Here is a 22,162-nt window from a genome sequence, read left to right on the forward strand (position 1 = left end):
TGGTTCCTGAAACAGTACCTTGGCTCTTGCCAACAAATAACGCAACATACCTCAATCTTAGAGCACAAAAATGCAGCAGATAGTAAATCACTCATCTGAATTGTGAACATACTTTTCAGCATGAACCGGTTGGTCGGGGAAAACACATCAATTACTCTGTCAATCTAGGGCACAGCATATATGTGCGCCTGTTAAACTTTATGCTGTAATGCACGATTTTGCCTCCACACCCAATACAAGCAAACATGGGTTGTGGTGCACCTGCGCTCCTTTCCTTGGGATTACGGTACTTCCATTGAGGAAGCACCAACCACCCCGCCATCCCAGTACTTTCCTGGGGGCAGGTAGGGCTTCCACCTGAAATCAGGACCTCCGCTGAGGTTCACCCCGTAAGGCAGAAATCCAGCACACATGTTCCTAAAGGTATGCAGCCACAAACAACAACAAAAAAAGATCCACACTTCAGTACCCTCGTGGGAGACCTTGTTCGGTCCCCGCGCCTAACCCTTGACTGCAGTTGCTTGCAAGCACACTGTGCAACTGCCAAGCCCAGTGCCTTGTTTGGGCACCCCCCAGGTCTTCTGACCTGGGCGCAATGTCCTCTGTGGCACAGAGGGCTTCGGAAACGGGGGCAGCGGTAACTAGTGGCGTCTTCCTTGGGCTGTCATGCCCTGCCTACTTGCTACAGTTAGCGGAGACTCTCCACTCTGAATTTGGGCACCTGCCTCCCTGAACTCGCTGGGGGAGGAGGGGCCACAGCACTCCTCTGTCTGTTGCGTCGGAGACAGCCTCATGGGCCCGGAATCATTCGACCCGGGGTCACAGCGGTGAGGGCCCAACAGACGAGACGCAGAGGCACCTAGAGTGGGTGCCTGCTTGTCCCCTGGGGCACCAGGAAGGCATGTTCCAATCAGTGGTTGTCGCCACACCTCTCCTCCTCTCACTGGCCCCTCTACAGAAAAGGGGGGGAGGGGGAGGAGGTTAACAGCACAGCGCTCTTGATCTGAGGGCCAACAGGGCCCATAGGCTCCACGTGAACACGAGATCTCACCACACACTCCTGGCAGAATCCAGGATAGTGCTCACCTCGCACTAAGGGTAGAACGTCCAGTCAGACAGTGGAGTGGGGGGAGGGCACACACCACCCAACCCCTGTAGAGCCACTAGCAGGGTGCAGGCAGGCCAGCGCAAAGGTCCTTACAGCAGGATAGCAGCCTTGTCAACCTAGCAGGCAGCAGGACACCTCTTCCAAGCAGCTAAGTCCAGTGGTGGTTCCTTCCTGTCATACAGGCCTTCTAGCAGCATCTGGGGAGGCCCACACAGTCTCTAAACATAGGGTAAAACCCCTGTACTTATACTCAAAATGTATTTGATCTAAGGGGGCACTTCAAAAGAACCTTAGAAGTGCTCAACACCCCTTTTGAACCTCATCCCTGACTCCAGACATCAGTAGGACATGAACAAGCCCTTTGTGTAAGGACAAGACAGAGCCTATATAAATGTAAGTGTGCCCGCCTCCCTTTCTCCCAGCCCAGGAAGTCCATTCAGTATGCAGATGTAATCCTGTTACACCTCCACTTTCCCTGTGTGATGGCTGTCTGGAAAGTATGCACAAAGCCCGGCTGTCACTATACCATAGACATGGATTGGAGTCAGGCTGCAAAGCACAAGAGTCGTAAGCACAGTGAAATGCCCACTTTCAAAAAGTGGCATTTCCACAACAGTAATAAAAAGTCCACCTCCACCAATAAGCGGGATTTCTCACTACCATTCCAAACATACTAAACATGCCCACACTACTCCTCATAGAGCAGAAATTACCACTTAGACATATATAATGGAATTCCTAATTCAAACCTATGAGAGGGGCAGCACTCAATTCAGTTAGAAGCCAAATAGGCTGTTTGTCACTACCAGGACATGTTACACAATGGAGGCACATGTCCTACCTTTTACCTACACAGCATCCTGCCCATAGGGCTACCTAGGGCCCACCTTAGAGGTGACCTATATGTATTAAAAAGGGGAGTTCTAGGCTTGGCAAGTAATTGTAGATGCCAAGCCAATATGACAGTGAACTGCGTGCGCAGGCCTTGCAGTGGCAGGCCTGAGACAAGTTTGAAAGGCTACTTCTGTGGGTGGCACAAGCCGCGCTGCTCATCCACTAGTCACATTTATTTTACTGGCTCTGGGTATATGGGATACTACTGTAAAAGGGACTCATGGGTGCATTAACTGTGCTAAACAGGTGTAAGCCAATCGTGCTGAGTTTAAGGGAGAGAGCACTTGCACTTTACTAAAGTGCCCAGCGTCCTAAAGCCAACAAAAGAGGGTCAGGAAAACAGGAGGAGCAAGGCAAAACGTTTTGGGATGACCCTGCAAAAAGGGACAGGGCCAACACAAGCCTACCAAGTAGTATGGCAGGGAGCAATATATTATTAAGCAGCATTCCAAATTGTCGTTTTGTTGCAGAAGGTTAGGAGGCCCATTGGTTGACACAGGCTTAAAAGGGTTACACTTAAACATGTCTAACTTCTGATTGGGACTACCTAACCAGGACAAGTAAGCTATCATATTAATGGGAGAATTAAACCAGATCTGATGGTGAGATTGGATGTAATATCATGATTAATTTTAATCAACCTTTAGAAAGTTGCTACCCTGCACTCCAGCTAGTACAGTGGCTTCACAAAGGGTTTCTGACTGCCTGTGGAGCCCTGGAACAAAAATACTAGCCGGGGAATGAGGTATGACCTCCTCCCCCATGAAAGCTGCAAAGGGTGTGGACCCAAAAGGCAAGCTTCAGAGGTGAAGCAGCTCTTTGAAGGACCGCTGGCAACAACACTCCTTAGCAGGATGCCTTTTGTTTCTGCAGACATCCAGGAGAGGGGTCGAAGAGGGGGAAACCAGTCCTAGAACCTGTTTTCCAGTGGGCATGTAGCCCACTGGTAGCTACACCTGAGGGTGAGGGTGGGCTACCTTGCTCCTCACGAACAAGGAAGGGTTGTGCCATCTTATAAGGTGAAAGAAAGGGGCACTCTGGGATAGCCAGGTGCCACACATCACAGGAATTTCAGCACTAGGAAGGAGGAGACCCAGTATCCTATTGGCTATTGGACCACATGGTCTCCCTATGGCATATTTCTGGGTTAAAATGGGCACCCCTGGAACCCATATCCTCTGCTCACGTTTGCAGAAGAGGAGAGGACCGAAAAAGGCTTGTCCTACAGGCCTTTGCTTGCACAAAAAGAGGCTGCACCACCAAGAGGACTGCACCTGCAGCACCTTTGGGCTAGTGAGCTGGGACCCTGCCTGTGGCTCCTGAGGTGGGGGAAACTTGATTTCCCAACTTCCTCAAATCCATTGACTCCAAGGATCAAGTGACCAGTCCCCTAGATCCTGCTGCAGGGACACAAGAGCGAAAAGAGCCCAATTCGACAAAGTGGTAGCCCAGTGGACATTTCCCTACTACCAGTTTATGGGTGCTCCGTTAAAGGAATCCGAGTTAGCCAAAATCTGCACCTGAGTCTGCTGGACCCAGGAGTGCTATCAAAGACCAGATTCGTTGGACTACAAGGGCACAAGCCCCCACCAAAGGTTTTACCTCCAACCGTGATGTATTGTCACCAGTGGCACAGCTGCAGATTGCAACCAAAGCGACAAAGAGGACTGCGAGAGATGTCGAATCATGTGACCAGGTTTGCTCCACATCACCTGTGGACCGAGGAACCACCACTGACACCCCTGTTGACTGCACCACAACCAGAGCATCCTTAGGTGCATCTTTGCCTGTATCCCTCAGCATCAGGACCACTCCATTGTTTCCTATGGTGGTCTTGTGTTAAAGTTATAAACTTGGTTTAAAATCACTCTGGTAGCCTGGTAAGTGTGCAAAGAATCTTTCATGACCCCCAACCTTACACGCTCACCTCAAAGTCTGCTCCCCATTTGATTATGTTTTTGTCCACTCAAAGGTAGCAGACCTGTATCCACAGACTAATATCTGTAAATGCAATATTGATTCAAGTATTCACTCCAGGAGGACTTATGATCTGATAAACCATTGAGGGTGACTGCTTAAAAAAAGGTGTTTGCATCAATTGGACATCTCACAGATACTCCCTTGAATGACATGTGTGAAATCTGACCATCAATATTTACAATTTGCTTGGTGTAGATCAACCCCCCACTACCACTTCCATGTCCCTGTTTTCTTGATGATTTTAATGTTATAAAGTCAAGTAATCAATGGTAATCATTGATTTTTCCAAACCACATTTCTGCAAAGCCTGTAGTCTGAGGTTGTAGCGGTAACCAAATGTTTTTAGGCTGAACGGGTGTTACTTTTGATATGGAAGTTGATATCCGTAGGGAATGGATGGCTGGCAGTGTTTTTTTTTTTTTCTTTTCCTTTTTTCTCTTCTTGATTTGCATTCTGTAGTGTCTGCCCAGTTGGAATCCACAGACTCTTATCAATGGATATTTACCAAGGGGGGGGGATGGGTGTACATATGTGTCTCTAAAGTCTTATTTATGTTAATGTTTAACAGTAGTTATCTGCATTTCACATAGTTTAATCTTTCTTAATAGTTGGAAGTTTTATTACTATTTGACGTTTTAGCTCGGAGGGGCCTGATTTGATCGAAGTTGGGATTCTCTGCCTATTATTTTTTCTGGTGAGCTTGGTGTTGAGTGTCATGTTCTCCCTTTTCTTCACCTATTTTTAATATCCCTTATAATTCTTTCAGGGTTTTGGCATATGCCTGAATCTCTACTATGCTGTTTTTTGTAGTTTTTTGTTGTGCATTTGTTGTGGTAGTACATAATCCCAGCTATTCTGAGTGCACCTATTCAAATGTCTTTCTTTCCTGTATCTGTTAAGAATTGCTTAAATGTTTCTCAACACACCTTGATGGTTGCTGTGTTGTGTATAAGTTTAGGGTTGTCCGTGTTTTACAGATCACAATACACTGGTAGGAGCCTGCTAGTGTTATTGCAGGATTTTATTTTTACAAAACTGTTAACAAATCCTTTTTACTTCAGTTTAGTTTCTGCATATTTGATTGAGGCTCTCCCTTTCCCAGTGCCATAACTTTACCCGGGAAAGGGTATTAGTGTGATCTCCCAAAACTATTTCAGTGTTAGTCTTTTACATGCAGCTTTACTGGTAACTGGAGTCAGCAGATTGGTTCACTATTTCTCACTCTTAGATCATCCCACTTTGTCATTGTTCCTAGCACTGTCATTAACATTGCTGTTTCTTTGGTTTGTGGGAGATGCCTTTGATTTGATTCTGCAGTACCCCTAATAGAATTGCACTGGCTCGTCCTTAGTGTCTGTGTTGGTTTAAGGCCAGTTGCATCCTTTGCAAGGCAGTCCACACCAGTGGAAAACAGTTAGGGGGTCATTCTGACCCTGGCGGTAATTACCGCCATGGCGTAGGTCGGCGGTAGCACCGCCAACAGGCTGGCGGTGCACCGCTGGGCATTCTGACCGCGGCGGTTCAGCCGCGGCCAGAAACGGAAAGTCGGCGGTGTACCGCCGACTTCCCGCTGCCCTTGAGAATCCTCCATGGCGGCGGAGCGTGCTCCGCCGCCATGGGGATTCTGACACCCCCTACCGCCATCCGGTTCCTGGCGGTTCTCCCGCCAGGAACAGGATGGCGGTAGGGGGTGCCGCGGGGCCCCCGTAAGAGGGCCCCACGAAGAATTTCAGTGTCTGCTTTGCAGGCACTGAAATTCGCGACGGGTGCAACTGCACCCGTCGCACCTTCCCACTCCGCCGGCTCCATTCTGAGCCGGCGTCCTTGTGGGAAGGGTGTTTCCCGCTGGGCTGGCGGGCGGACTTTCGGCGGTCGCCCGCCGGCCCAGTGGGAAAGCCAGAATGACCGCTGCGGTCTTTTGACCGCAGAGCGGTCTTTCGGCGGGAACCGCTTGGCGGGCGGCGACCGCCGTCCGCCGCGGTCAGAATGGCCCCCTTAGTCTTATAAAGCAACTGTGGTTCTGGTCGCTGAATATAAACCCACTGCCACACCATAACCCAGCAGGTGATCCAGAGTTCTAAGACAGAGCTGTGTAACATGCCACTTCTGTGTTCTGGATTGCCCTCTTCAGTCCCTAAAGCATGCTACCTTTTACTTGTACCTGTTGTAGGTTTCAGGTGCAGATATGTATATTGTCATTTGGAACAATACAAGCATGAAATTTGAAGACACTCACCTTGGTGATTCCTTTGTAAACTCTAAATGTATCTTTGCAGCATGTGTACTTGCAGATCACAGGCTTTGCACTCTCCTCCTACTGAATGTTGGGCTCGTATTATGAGTTGCTTTTCTTCAGGTGTGTTCGTTTCAAGGTAACTTGAAGTGCCTCATCTAAAACCAACAATGCACAGGTCACAGATGACCTTAGTCACTTTTCCTACAAGTTGTGCTACAAGTGCTCTGCAAGAGTTGTGAACCAAAAAAGGAAAGCATTGGGCAACTCGTAAAAAGAGGATTTATTTTTTGACATTGAGAACAAGCCTTTATGTTCGCCTTGTTGAACTGTTTGCTATGCCATTGGTTTTTGCTGGTTCCGTGCAACATCATCAGAAAAAAAGGAAAACAGGCGGCATCATTCTGTAGGCATGCCCTTGCAACACAACGCATGTATGCACCTTATGAATGACGCAAGCACAATTTTCTTTCTTTTATTTACCAATATAAGATTGGTAAATAAAATAAATTACCATCTATGAGTATGAAGTTGCTTCATGGCCGGTAGCGCACGAGGAAGCTAAATAGCTGATGAACCCTCCAAAGAACTTAATGTAAAAATTAATAAGTAAGTGGCAGATGGGTTGGTAGGGGGTCGAGGTGAGCGGAAGCAGATGGGATTTGATGGGGGGGGTTTGAGAGAGCAGCAGAGATGCATGAAAGTGCTTCCTAGGGCTCTGTAGCAAATGGCAGCTGCTGTGCGGTTCAGAAAAAGTCAAATTTAATTGTATTTTAAGGACGGCAAGGGCTTGAGGAACAACGGAGTACTGGGTGGAATGTAAGCAAGGAGAGGCAGGTACTTGAGGTTGGTAAGCAGCACACAAGAGAATAAAAAAAAGCACATGAACTCTTGGTGTGATTAACAAAAAAGAAAAATGTAGTTTCCTAAATGTAAGTAATGGAAGGACACAAGTGAGCCGCTCAAAATGATAATTAAGAGACTATGGGGGTCATTCTGACCCCGGCGGTCAGAACGCCGGGGCCAGGGTCGGCGGGAGCACCCCCGACAGACCGGCGGTGCCCCGCAGGGCATTCTGACCGCGGCGGTTCGGCCGCGGTCAGACAAGGAAAACCGGCGGTCTCCCGCCGGTTTTCCGCTGCCCGTGTGAATCCTCCATGGCGGCGGAGCGCGCTCCGCCGCCATGGGGATTCTGACACCCCCTACCGCCATCCTGTTCCTGGTGGGTCTCCCGCCAGGAACAGGATGGCGGTAGGGGGTGCCGCGGGGCTCCTGGGGGCCCCTGCAGTGCCCATGCCAATGGCATGGGCACTGCAGGGGCCCCCGTAAGAGGGCCCCACATTGTATTTCAGTGTCTGCTTTGCAGACACTGAAATACGCGACGGGTGCCACTGCACCCGTCGCACCTTCCCACTACGCCGGCTCAATTCTGAGCCGGCGTCCTCGTGGGAAGGTTGATTTGCCCTGGGCTGGCGGGCGGCCTTTTGGCGGTCGCCCGCCAGCCCAGGGCAAATCCCAAAATACCCTCAGCAGTCTGTCGACCGCGGAGCGGTATTTTGGTGGGGGAAGTGCTTGTTGGGAGGGAGAAACAAAAGAATAGGAAGGAACAATAGCAGTAAGCAGTAAGGTTGTAAGCCCAGTGTAAGGTTTTGGTATGGTCCACAAGAGGCTTTAGTCTACAGGCCTCTAAAAGCTGTCTGGTAGGCATGATGTAAAATCTTTGATGGCAAAGACTTTATTGAGATCTGCTGAGCTGAACACCTTGGAGCAGGTCATGAGAATGTCAGTTCTCTGGAAGGGTATGGTGAATACACCATCAGTGTTTTGCCCTACATAAAAAAGCAAGTATCTGTTGTTGGACCAACACTGTATGTATGTATATAAGAACAATATCCAGCACCAATGGGCAGGAGTTAAAAGTACTACTCAAGAGATGCAGCTCTAGGGATGTACTGAGTACTGCTGAGTTCCTCAAGTAAAATGACCACGGGGAGATGCTGTCCAGAACATCGGAGAACTAAAGAGTGGATTCCTGTTTCTATATTTTGCAAAGACTCAAACTTCAGAGCAGCTGAATCTTGAGGGATCCCACTGAAACCCATGTCCAAGACTCTGCCTGAAGTTTGAGGGATCGTGGATCAATCTGTACAATCTGGGCCTCAAAAAGATAAAACACATTCACACCTCCTGGAGTCAACCTCTTAAGAGAGTTGTGACTCCATGGATGGGAATGGCACAGCGAATTCCATGCCTTTTTTGAAGAATCTGCTCCAGAAACACTAAGAGATGGGTTGACACTGAAAACCATCAATGATGGAGAAAGCTTGAGGTTGTGGAAAGGATTTGTGGATCTGAGATGATATCTCTAGCGCTTCAGTGCCTAGATTCTACTTGAAGCCAAGGAAGTCTTTAGAGATGAGCCCACAATGGCCACAGCAGGAAGGCACTGAACAGCCAGACATCAGGTACGGGAGTGTATACATAGATCTGAACATGAACCATATTATTGCCCGACCACCACTAGTTACTCAAGCCCTTCCTGACCTCCTCAGGCTTACCAATGAGCAGGCTATGTAGCACAAAATTAGAGCATTAGTGCCATACCCAGTTAATGCATGTCCTTTTAATGACACTTATTCATACCATGCTGGTTTTAAAAGGGCTGCAGTGCATCACAACTAGGGCTCCCGGTTTTATGGTGTTTATTTTGTTTAACATGTCCACATAAATTTTTTGGCCATCTTATTAGTATTTATCCATATTTATTTTGGGGTTTGCGAATAAGTGGAGTCAAAAATGGTGCATTTCCATATTTATTTAACTGATATACATGCATTCATACTTAGATGCCTTTTATGTTTTATCAAATTCAGCTTCCAAATATACCAAAACACTACACCCACAGGTAAATATTGGCAATTTAATACAAATCTATTTTAAAATATGCCTGTATTTAAAGATAGATTAATTTGTTTTTTAACACTGCATGGTATCTGCTCTTATATTGCTGTGGAATTCACAATAGACAGCATGGAAAGTCATTCATTAGAAACACAATTTTCAGTAGTTTTCTGCTTTTAAAAATAAATACAAACAGGAGGCACATTATTTTTGGGATTATGGGAAAGTCCCTTATAATTAAAGTCTTTACAGAAGAAGTCCAAATACTTGAGATTTGATGAGAAGTATAGTAAACACAATTACTTCATGATTGGTCCACAAGTTCCTTTTTTATTAATATAGGTAGAACAAAAAATTTCCAGCGTAGGTAACATCAGTAATGAATCCTGAACAACATGTGAAGCTTCAGCCAACAAGTGTTTCGCCCCAAGGGCACGTAAGCCTGGGCTTTCTAAAGGCATTCAAGTAAAGTAGAGCTATACATAACACACTGTGATATATATAATCCTGCGGTCTGTTCTTAATCTCAAGGAACCAGCAACGAGCCTGGAAACGCGTCCGTCTCCATGTAAGAAGCCTAGTACCGGCTTCTTTTGCCGGTACTAGGCTTCTACTTTTGTACTTTAGGAGGACTAGGGTCCATGTCCTCCGGCTAAGTCCCTTCGTACTATTTGTTCATACAAATTAGGCACTCCTACAGGAAGCCAGTGTTTTGGACCCTCTCCATTTTTTGGAGCACACCTTGTAGGCACATTATTTTTGGTCTGTACTTATCTGTAAAAAATAGTAAAAACTGGGAGCTTTAATCACTATGTTCTGCTGCATGTTGAAGAGGATGACTTATTGAGATTGCCTAAAGTTGAACGCTGAATTTCTACTATGCTGAAGACCAAGATAACGTGCTCCACTGTCAACTTTCAGGACCCAGCAAAAGCTAAAGAGGCAATGCCACAAGTTGAGACAAAATTCAAACCCATGCTGCAATACCCACTATGTAGCTGGCCATATGCAACTAGACTCTTTAGTGGCCCTCATTGCTGAATAAAATCACTTATGCAGGGTACAGATGACACCCTTTCATTCCTCTGACGAAGAAAGTTAAAGATCAATGCGAGAGTGTAGTGGGTAGTATTAGGGACAGCTAGGCAGTTGTGAAATGATAGTTTGTTTCGTTAGCAAGATATGTCAGTCATTAGGAAGGGATAGAAGATCTGATATATTATCATCTTAAGTCGTATAAAAACAAGGCTGCAGCAGAAGTAAAATGTAAACTTATTTTCAATGCTAGCATCAGGTGCGCCTTGGATGCCACTTAAGGTTGTGTTACTGTTACTACCCCTTTCTGCAGACAAGCATGGCTTAGATTTCTGGGATTCCATCCAGAGGTCCAGCAGCACCCCATTGGTCTGCCATACTATTGGCAACATCTCTTTGGACCTTAAGTTGTGTTAGAAAAATGAAACAAAAAGGAAAAAATACACCAACCTGAACCAGAACAAGCCATGGCCATATATCGTCACCAAAACCAAAGAGCAGCATCCCATAAATTGCAAACCTGTTACACAAAACAAAGGTATGTTACCAGTAAGCCATGCAATGGACAGTTTTCAAGAGGAACATTTTGTGGCAATGGATATGCCAGTGGTAGAGGTTCACAAGTAAGAGGCACCTCTCCTCCCTCCTCCTTTCAACACCTGTTAGGCAAAGGCTCAAGGCTATATGTTCTGCATTGTAAGGACATGGCATGACACTAGTGGGTGTTGTCCTCCGCAGCCCACATCTACTACTTAAAGTGAAATGGAAGAGATACTGGTACTTCTGCAAAAAGGGCGTAAGTAATTAGTACCAGCACATCAGCAGGGGCAAGAAGCTAACTCTTTATACTTCATCATCCTCAAAAAGGATAAGACTGAGACCAGTATTGGTCGTAAGAACGCTCAAAGGCTACTTCATATCATATCACTTCAAGATGGTCACCCTGTTAGAAATCATCTTGCTTCTGGATGTTGGGTATTGTATGCAACACTATCTGAAAGACTCATACTTTCACATCCCTACACACCGGACCAATCATAAGTACCTGAGGTTTAGAGTAAAAAAATAAATAAAAAAAAACATTTTCAATATTAATTCTCCTGTTAGGAGTAATGTTGGCTCCTCAAGCATTTACCAAATGTCTGGCTACAATAGCTCGCACTTATGATGTAGCCAAATATGTGTTTCCATACCTCAAAAATTAGTTTGTTAAGGCATCAAGTCATACACACTGCCTTGCCCTTACTCAAAAGGTTATTCTTTTCCACAGATTGTTTCACAATAAGTACCTCAGAAATCACACCTTTATCCACAACAAAGCCAGAGCTTTAAATGAGCAACGCTTAAATGAACTTGCCAGGGAGGGAAAACTCGGAGAAGACATGGTGATGATATTTCAGGTGCTGCTTCCCTTTTACCTGCTGTCTCGTCCTCTCTATGGGAAGCTGGTTCTCTATATAGTGTACCATAATGAGAATCCAGGTATCCCCGATCAGTGGACAGGCCTTCTGTAACAATTATGAGCTTCTCTATTTATGGTAGTGTGGTCGAGCAACCTTAGGCTTCTCAGAGGGGAATGTTGGGCATTTTTTGCACTGATAGTCAATAAATGAGATACACACTCAAGAAAATCCAACAACAATTTAGAAAAATAACACACATTTTTTAAAATTATTTCAGACACCAAAATCTACAAGATAAGGTAAGTACTTTTCGAACTTGTGATTTTTCAAAGTATAGCTGTCAAATCTGAGACAAGAGTCTCAAATGGCTTAATGTTACCCTCTTGGAGAACATACACTGCATAAAGTCACTTGCAAACAACTTACAGGATCATTCTTCTGGACTTAAGTTGTGGCCAAGGTCCTAGAAAGCACTAAATGTTTGGGTTTACCTGCCCTTGTGCATCTGGGAGCAAAGGAGCCAAGGCTACCATCGGTGGTAACATTGGATGCTACACGTGAAAGACAGTGGAGAAAAGTACCTGTAGAAAAGACACTGCAAGTGGGGACTGGGGACCAGTCCAGCAGAATAGGGAAAAGTACCTGTAGAAAAGACACTGCAAGTGGGGACTGGGGGACCAGTCCAGCAGAACCTAAAGAGGGGCTCGGCTTGTGGGGGTCTCGAAACCACAGAGACACCGTAGATTCTTGTGAGCCCAGACTGGGGAGCTCATTGCAGAGGTGTTTTGTCAGACGGGGTTGGTGAGTTAGAGGCTTCCATGGTTCTTGGTGAACATGTAGAAGAGGGGAAAGAAACACAGCATAATCACTTCTAGTGTGAAGTTGCCCTCTCTCAATGTCCCTCGACCTGCAGGTAAGTTTTGGCATTGGTGGTGTTACAACTGAAGACAAATGATTCTTGGTACTTGTAAATGGTGGTAGTACTCTGGGTATTGGTGCAGGGAGGCCCTGGGCAGGCTCAGTGCCTTGAAGACAGGAGGGTTCAACGGGGCTGCCCTCCTAGATAATTGGGATCCTCTACCTGGTGAGGGGCTCCCTCGGAGGATCCGATGGTCTGCAAAATAGGGACAGTCATGGTTGATGCCTGCTGGTGCAGGGAAGTGGCTTTTCTACTCCAAGGGAGATGCTTGCTGGTTGGCAAGCTACTGGTATAATCTGAGGCTTTTGGAGGATGCACAGCTGCAGGATGAATCGGGTATTTGCAGTTGTTGGGATAGTAGCAGGTAAGCAGGTTTGGTGCCCAAGTCCACAACTAGTCCACAGTTCTTGTGCTGGTTGGCTCTTCTTTGCCCTTCTTGTAGTCAGACAAATCTAAGTTCCTGGTGTGAAGGGCCAACTAAATACTGAGTTTAGGGGCGTTAAGTGGAGTGTAGAGTAGTTGCCAATGGGCTACTTACCCATGGTGAGACTACACCCCCGAAGTGACCAATAGCTGTGGGGAGTGTGCATAACCTTGTCCTAGAGTTCCTAGTTCCACCAAAAACAAGGTAGTGGTACCCATCCTTTGTGGGTCACATCAGAAGCCCACTTAAGTGTTGGTACTAGCTTGGAGGTGCAACAGGCCTACTGCATAACTAATTTCCGCCTGTCCTGATGCCAAATAAACCTCACAGCAGGGGGTGGCATTCTCAAAGACTGGTGGAAGCCAGGGTCACGTATCAAAGGATAGCAGAGCTTTTGAAACCTCCAGCCCAGATATGCTGTTTTACTAGCCATCTTGCTGGAGGAGTTGATAACACCTTCCTCCGGAGTAGGCATTGTTTCTGGCCTCTGAGAACGAGGGCTCTCACCTCCAGGGGTTCTCAAACTTGGTGGTGGCAGTCTGGTCAATACCTGTCAGCCTGCACAGTAGAAGACTAGTAGGTTTCAGGGGGCTCCTCTAAGTTGTCCCCTGGGTGTCTGTCATAATTAATCCAATACTGACATCAGTATGGATTTATTAAAAAGAGGTGTTTGATACCAAACACCATAGGTTTCAGTGAAACCGTTATGAAGCTGGTTAACTCGTAATGGCCAGTTGCTGTGGCATATTTTATTATGGCTTCCCTGTTGACTTGTAATATCTAGTAATCGAACTAGACAGCACAATGGCATATCTACTCATACAGATATGTCCTCACCTAAAATATGATGCACCCTGCCTTACGGCTCTAAGGCCTGCTGTACAGGTGACTTACATATATTATATGCAGTGTCTTTGGCATTTTACACAGTGTGCCATGTTGTGTTTTAACACACGGTTTGCACCATGTCACGCAGTCTGCATGCAATTTGTTGGGGTTCCCTTAGGGTGACATACATGCTGCAGCCCTTAGAGGCTCCTTTTCAGTACCCATGACTCTGGTACCAGTGGTACCATTTACTAAGGACTTAAAGGGTGGTAAAGTGTGTGCCAGTTGTACAAAATTAGATTAGTTTACCTTGTTTTAGGGAAAGAGCACTTGGGGAACTGGTTGGCAGGAACCCACTGCACCTTCGAAAAACCTCAGTATCAGTGTCAAAATTTGGTGGTGACCATGTCAAAAAGGGTACTTTCCTACACTTTTTAAATGAAAATATCAATTTAAACTGTTAAGAAAGATTGTATGGTGTATTGCTCTAGTTCGTAACAAGATTGCACATGTGTCACATCCCCCCCAGGCCATTTGGCACCTGGACAGGTGGGATTTTTTTTATTCGGATAGGTGTGTCCACCCCTCAGGTCAGTTCCATCCCTAAGGTGAGCTGCCTGGTGTGGACACTACATTTCACAATCTTCCATCTTGATGTTAGCAGATTAAGGAACTCTGACACAGTTTTATGCCAACTTCCCACAGAACGTGGTCACATAGGGGCTGTACTTAACCCCAAGGGTAAGTAGCCCATTGACTACTACCCTACACTTCCCGAAACACCCCTAAATTCGCTATTTAGGAGAGCCCCTGGCACCAGAAAAGCGGATCCTGATGACCTAAGAAGCCCAAGGACCCTTAGGAGCTGCGAAAGCAGAAGAGGACAAAAGAAGCAACTTACCTGGTACCAACTCCACTGACCTGTCTGCATCCCTTGTCGAAATCTGCACCAAAGTCAGCTCGTCCTGCAGCTGTGTCTCCAGAGATGTGGAAGACTGCCTGGCTTCGAAAAAGCCTCAAGACCTCCCAGGAACAGCAGACCGGTTCTCCAGAAACCCCCAAAGAAAGCATTCTCAAGTCTGCGGAACCGCCAAAACATGACATCTAGGGCCAGATGTAGGAAGCCTTTTGCGCCTTGCAAACGGCGAAAAACGCAGTTTGCGAGGCGCAAAAGGCTGAACGCGATGCAGAATCACATTTTGCGAGTCGGTACCGACTCGCAAAATGTGATTCCGACTCGCAAATAGGAAGGGGTGTTCCCTTCCTACTTGCGACGCATCGCGATGTAGAGCTGCGTTGTGACAGCGAAAGCGGTCGCAAACCAACTCGCAGTTACCATCCACTTGAAGTGGATGGTAACTCATTCGCAAAAGGGAAGGGGTCCCCATGGGACCCCTTCCCCTTTGTGAATGCCCCCAAAAATATTTTTTCAGAGCAGGCAGTGGTCCTATGGACCACTGCCTGCTCTGAAAAAACCGAAACCAAATGGTTTCGGAATCTTCTTTTTGCAGCTCGTTTTCCTTTAAGGAAAACGGGCTGCAAAGAGAAAAAAAAACTGCTTTATTAAAAAAGCAGTCACGGACATGGTGATCTGCTGTCTCCAGCAGGCACCATCCCCGTGAGTCCCTAGACTCGCTATGGGGTCGCAAACTGCGACCCACCTCTTGAATATTCATGAGGTAGGTCTTTGCGACCCCATAGCGAGTCGCAGAAGGTGTCTGAGACTCCTTTCTGCATCTCGGATTGCGAGTTGCAATTTGCGAGTCGCTATGACTCGCAAATTGCAAGTCGCAATTTGTTACTTACCTACATCTGGCCCCTAGAGTCACCCCTGGACCCGCCGTCTCCGACCTGAGTTGAAGTGGACCACCAGTGCCAATAAGGTTCCCCAGCCCTCCGAGGTCTGAGTCCATCATAGTTTCACCCCTCCCGGACTCCCTCGCTACGCCTGCAGCCTCAGCACGCATCCTACCTCAATCGCTACTGCTCCGGTAAGGAAAACCTGACACCTGAAAACACATCTCCACTGGTCGCCCTTGAGCCATGGAGAAGAGGACCAAAGCATTGTGCCTGAACATTGTGAGGCCTAAACCCTGCTGTTGGTTCAGCCCGACTGACTTTCTGGCCAGAGCCTGCAGCCTCTTTTCACAGTGGCCTATCTCCATTGAAGCACATTGGGCTCCCGACGCTGTTTTGCACCCTGCACCCAGCCATCCCTGTGCTGCTGGTGGTGTACTCCTGGTGGTGTACTGCTGGTGCTGCCTTGGACCTTGCCCACCACTCACCTTAACTCCTGAAAATTGGTGTTTTAACTCGTTGTCCTCTACCTGTTTGCAGAACATATTTTTTCTCCCATAGGATAACATTTCAGAACTCAGAAATTGCACTATGTCCACTCTTTAAAGTGAAAAGAATTCCTATTTAAAAGCGTACTTACCTAAATGATTTTTCTCTAATGCTTAAACATATAAAGATACTTGCTATATTTATAAATTGGTGTTGATCTCCTTTTTGAGTTGTGTCTCATTTATTGACTGTTGTGTGTATTTGTGGATATCTTGCTCTCTTCTGTGTTAAGCCTAATGCTGCTCAACCACACTACCTCTTAATCAAGCACTTTAGGATTGTAAGCCATGCCCACTTGTTGGGGAACCCCTGGACTCCTTACACTGTGTATCTGGTTATTGATTTACCACACAAAGGGCCAGCTTCCTACACTCCCCACGTCTTCCATGCATTGTGCTAATATGACTTCACTCACTACTTCGTTTAGTGAGCAGCAGGACCTATTTTACGGTTGATGGGGTGACCATTTTATGCATATAGTAAACTGTCAAGGAAAGAGTTGTTTGATTGTCAGACAGCCTCGAATCAGTCTAGCACAAAAAGGAAACTTCTTTATCTCTGTCTTTGAAATTATTTCTTTGAAAATGTTATTTTCTGTTGTGTTACTGTATTTTGGGACAGATTACTTTTGAACCATATTCATTCTTCATGGTTTCTGGGATTAGGGAGCCTACAGAGAGGAAGTCCTCTACCTGTGTGCATCTCCAACGGCCCTCTTATAAATTGTATTAGTTTGGAGTCATTGTGGGCACTTTATTAGTGGGAACCGATGCACAGAACACAATGAGTACATGACAAGCTGGTGTCAAACGTTTTTGCTTTATTTGTCTTCTTATAGGTAAACACAAGGATGACAGAAAAACAACTGAAGTGGCTTGTACTCACCCTGAAGATATTGTTAATGATAGTACCTTGGAGGAAGATTGTCCAGACTCTGTGAAAACGTCCTTGCCTTTAGACAGTGGTATGAGCTGCAAATTTTGAACAAGTAGTTCAGAATGCAACCTATCTGATATAATTTATTTTGTTAGTTATTACAGTTTATTTAACCCCTTCGCTGCCAGGCCTTTTCCTCCTCAGTTGCCAAGCTTTTTTTGGGCTATTTGGGGCAGTTTGTGCTTAGGCCCTCGTAACTTTTTGTCCACATAAGCTACCCACGCCAAATTTGCGTCCTTCTTTTTTTCCAGCATCCTAGGGTTTTCAGAGGTACCCAGACTTTGTGGGTTCCCCTGAAGGAGACCAAGAAATTAGCCAAAATACAGCGAACATTTCGTTTAAAAAAAAAAAAAATGGAACAAGGGCTGCAGAAGCAGGTTTGTGGTTTTTTTTTCACTGAAAATGGCATCAACAAAGGGGTTGCGGTGCTAAAATCACCATCTCCTCAGCTTCCAGGGACAGGCAGACTTGAATCAGAAAACCCAATTTTTCAACACAATTTTGGCATTTTACTGGGACATACCCCATTTTTACTATTTTTTTTGTGCTTTCAGCCTCCTTCACTTAGTGACAGAAATGGGTGTGAAACCAATGCTGGATCCCAAAAAGCTAAACATTTCTGAAACGTAGACAAAATTCTGAATTCAACAAGGGGTAATTTGTGTAGATCCTACAAGTGTTTCCTACAGAAAATAACAGCTGAAATAAAAAAAATATTGAAATTGAGGGCAAAAAAAACTGCAATTTTTCTCCATGTTTTACTCTGTAACCTTTTCCTGCAATGTCAGATTTTTTTAAAGCAATATACTGGTACGTCTGCCGGACTCTTCTGGTTGTGGGGATATATAGGGCTTGTATGTTCATCATGAACCCTAGGGTACCCAGAGCCAATAAATGAGCTTCACCTTGCAATGGGTTTTCATTCTATACCAGGTATACAGCAATTCATTTGCTGAAATATAAAAATTGAAAAATAGGTATCAAGAAAACTTTTGTATTTCCAAAATGGGCACAAAATAAGGTGATGAGAAGCAGTGGTTATTTACACATCTCTGAATTCCGGGGTGCCTATACTAGCATGTGAATTACAGGGCATTTCTCAAATAGATGTCTTTTTTTACACACTGTCTTACATTTGGAAGGAAAAAATATGGAGAAAGACAAGGGGCAATAACACTTGTTTTGCTATTCTGTGTTCTCGCAAGTCTCCGATAAAAATGGCACCTCACTTGCGTTGGTAGGCCTGATGCTCGCGACAGGAAACACAACATGGACACATCACGTTTTTACATGGAAATCTGACATGTTTTTTGCAAAGTGCCTAGCTTTAGATTTTGGCCTTTAGCTCAGCCGGCACCTCAGGAAACCTACCAAACCTGCGCATTTTTAAAAACTAGTTCTGGAATCTGAGGGGAGCCATAAATTTCCTTACACCCAGGAATCCCCAGTCTCCCGATTAAAAATGGTACCTCACTTGTGTTGGTAGGCCTAGTGTCCGAGACAGGAAATGCCTCAAAACACAACATGGACACATCACATTTTCCCAAAGAAAACAGAGCTCTTTTTTGCAAAGTGCCTAGTTGTGGGTTTTGGCCTCTAGATCAGCCAGCATCTAGGGAAACCTAGCAAACCTGCACATTTTAAAAAACTAGACACCTAGAGAGATGGGGTGACTTGTGGCGCTCTGACCAGTTTTTCTTACCCAGAAGCCTTTGCAAACCTCAAAATTTGGCCAAAAAAAAACACTTTTTCCTCTCATTTCGGTGACAGAAAGTTCTGGAATCTGAGAGGAGCCACAAATTTCCTTCCACCCAGCATTCCCCCAAGTCTCCTGATAAAAATGGTACCTTACTTGTGTGGTTAGGGCTAGTGCTCGTCAAAGGAAATGCCCCAAAACACTATCTGGACACATCAAAATGATCAAATACAAAACTACCTGTTTTTTGGGGGAGTGGGGGGGGGGGGGGGGGGTGCAGGGGCAGGGGGGGCACCTGAGTTTTTGGTCCTGGGCTCAGCAGCCATCTAGGGAAACCTACCAAACCCAGACATATCTGAAAACTAGACACCCGAAGGAGTCGAGGGAGCTGTAACTTTTGTGGAGCCCCAATATTTTCTTACCCAGAATCCTCAGCAAACCTCAAATTTAGCTGACAAAACACTTTTTTCCCACATTTCTGTGTGGGATCACCGCACAGGGACAAATTTCCTACCACCCAATGTTCCCCTCAGTCTCCTGGTAAAAATGATACCTCACTTTTGTAGGTGGGCCGTGCCTGTGACAGGGAAGAGCCAAAAACATGTTGAAATTGAGGGGGAACCAAAGCTTGTCCAAAAGGGCAGTTTGCCAAAAAACATTTTTAGGCTGACAAGTGCAGCAGAAGTTTTATCGGTATAGATGAGACAATTTTGGGTGGTAGGAATTTCGTGGATTCCTGCAGATTCCGGAAGGTTCCATCACAAAAATGTGGGGAAAATGTGTGATTTCCAGCAAAGTTGGAGGTTTGCAGGGCATTGTGCGTAAGAAAATGGTGCTGGGTGCATGTGAAGCACACCACCCTTGAATCAACCAGATCTTTACTTTTCAGATGTGTCTGGGTCTTGTGGAATTTTCTACATGGCAGCGTCCCAAAGTCAAAAAAAGTGCAGCCCTCACCATTCCAAGTGGGAAGATTTTGGGAGTTTCAAACTTTCATGGCCCAAATGTAAAACCAAAACACAAAATAATCAAATGTCTTCTTGCTTGCCGTGGGATAAGATGTTTTAGTGTGCAGGGGGGGGAGCTGAAAGACTGTTACCCCCCCTCAGTTGGGCCCATACTGGTTGGTAGCCACCACCCCATTATCTTTTTTATTTTTATTTATTTTTTTTAATTTCCTGGCATCTAGTAGACTTTCCATATCCTTTATTCCATATATATTTATGATCCACATATTGAGTGGGATATTGAGACCTTAGATAATGTAAAAACATGCTTTACTATAAGTGCAATTTGTTAATGCTTCAAATGAAGTAACTTCATTTTTTAATCACACAGTTAGTGGAAAGGATGTCACAAATGCCACCAGGAATTCTTCCACCGAGAATGAAGTTTCAGTAAACAATATTACTGAGAAAAACACTCGTCCAGATGCCTTTGAAAATTCTTTGGACAAAGATGGTAAGATCTAAGTATTGTACAAAGAATGATCCCAGGAAAATATGGCTGATGTTCTGAACCTGTGATATAGATATATATATATATCTATATATATATATATATATATATATATATATATATAAATATATAATATACACATAATTTCTTTGTTACACTATACCGTGTTTTAGATTCTTGTAAACTTTCTTAAGCAGGTATTGTGTAACAAAGTTTTAGAATGCATGTTGAATTGGTATTATTTAAATCAGTTTAAATGAGTGTTACGGAAAGGAGGCAAAGATGAAGTTTGCAGTGTAAATGGGGAACTTAAGGCATAGACAAGGAGATAATGGGCAGTAGCACTTTTAACAAGGGGCTAGTGTTTTCAGTGCAAAGGCTAGCCATTCTCTCGTGTTTACTTTAAGAAAAGGGAAAGCTATAAATCCAACAACATGCAATGATGAGAGCAAATTGAAACAATTGACCATGTAAAAGTAATGAATAAATAAAACAGTGGGTTTATAGGAGGCCAATGCACCCAAACAGAAACCACTTCCTTAACAAGAAATCCATAAACTAGTAGTTAAACTTTTGTGTTGGCAGTAAAATATATTTAAATAAAAAACATACTTTCTCTTGTATTGTATAAAATGACTTCTTGAGCCCATCGCCAAAGTCTAATGGCAACACAAATGAGCCTATTTCCTTTTTATAAGGCATTTTGTTGCTATAATGTAATCTTGAAAATTATTTATATCTGGATGACCATTGGATTGCATGAAGTCCTTTTTAAACTTGTGTATTTGATTTTAATGATTTTAACATACATACTTTTGGGCTTGACTGACAGCCCAGTAAAGCAGTGGTAAACATAGAAATCTCATTACAAAGACAACTTTCTTCATGTAATTCTTACCATACTTTTTTGAAGAACAGATAAGCCACTGGGTGTAGTCAAACATAATCACTGAAATGTAGAGTGAAGTAGGGTGCACAGTAGATCATGTTATTCTTGTTTTGTTGTTGACTAAGAATTACAAGTGAATGTACCTATTTATGATGGGTTCTTCTAAGGCCAGGTTCCTTACCTTTAGAATATTCCCAGGCGCCAGCCTGGATTGGAGTTTTTTTTTCTTCTCCCTAGCAATGCCCCCTACGTGCTGGTAAGTGGCACCATGTCTCAGCAGTGATTTCATACTTTCCCAGAAGTGGCGGAGCAGAGACATAAAAATATGCCACCCCTGTACACTGTTTCACTTCTTTCTGTGCCTGTGACTCAAATCTGAAACTACACTCCCTGCTTTTTGATGAGTCCAAAATTATCCAGGCAGTATGCCAGGGAAAATCCTCCCCGAAAAAACAACAGAATTCTCCCTGTGCTGAGACTTCAAGAACCAGATGTCAGGCATCAACCCACATGATGTGTGCTTATGGTGCTTGTCCTCCTGATATGGCTTGAAGACCTTCATTAAGTGCACCTCATGCACCCAAAGATGAGCCCAAGTGTCACAGAGCAAAAGAAGAGTTTGCATTTAAAGCAGAGGTCTTGCTCTAAATCAAAATCACAGGGTCATTCTCGGTTCTGGTCACAAGATCCGTCTCAGTGGGCCCCATTTTCTCTAGGAAGTTGTCAATCTAGTTGTCAATCTAGCATCAAATATCAGCCATCATGGATCCATTCTTAATATTTTTCTGATTCTACTATCTCCTGCATGTGGAGCTTAGGGCCCCATGGAGCTAGAGGGGCCTCCAGTTTGACCTCTGCTGGCTAGCCCTTCCTGAACAAGACTGTCTGCTAGGTCTGGGGCCAGGGCCATGCTAAAGTTGGTCCTGACTTCCACTTTACCCCATGATCCACAGTAGTTTCCTTCTTTCGTGGGGCTAATACACACTTAGCGTGCACCAATGATTGATTCAGTCGTGATGCTGGTCTCTGACCCAGAATTGCCACTGGCATGCATCAAGCAAATATCTCACTACAAAATAATTAAGGCATATCCAGTGGTTATACAGACAGTC

General features: G+C 45.0%; 1 protein-coding gene across 2 annotated transcripts in view; it reads left to right on the forward strand.

Annotated features, from left to right (window-relative positions):
* NPAT (nuclear protein, coactivator of histone transcription) overlaps positions 1-22,162 on the forward strand; it is a 310,955-nt gene that overhangs the window by 110,906 nt on the left and 177,887 nt on the right. For both annotated transcript variants that reach the window (XM_069202322.1, XM_069202323.1), the window contains exons 12-13: positions 16,910-17,035; positions 20,042-20,164. In XM_069202322.1, coding sequence (XP_069058423.1) covers positions 16,910-17,035; positions 20,042-20,164 — 249 coding nt within the window. The remainder of the gene's footprint in view (positions 1-16,909; positions 17,036-20,041; positions 20,165-22,162) is intronic.

The sequence above is a fragment of the Pleurodeles waltl genome, chromosome 8 (genome assembly GCF_031143425.1).
Source record: "Pleurodeles waltl isolate 20211129_DDA chromosome 8, aPleWal1.hap1.20221129, whole genome shotgun sequence".
Classification (NCBI taxonomy): domain Eukaryota; kingdom Metazoa; phylum Chordata; class Amphibia; order Caudata; family Salamandridae; genus Pleurodeles; species Pleurodeles waltl.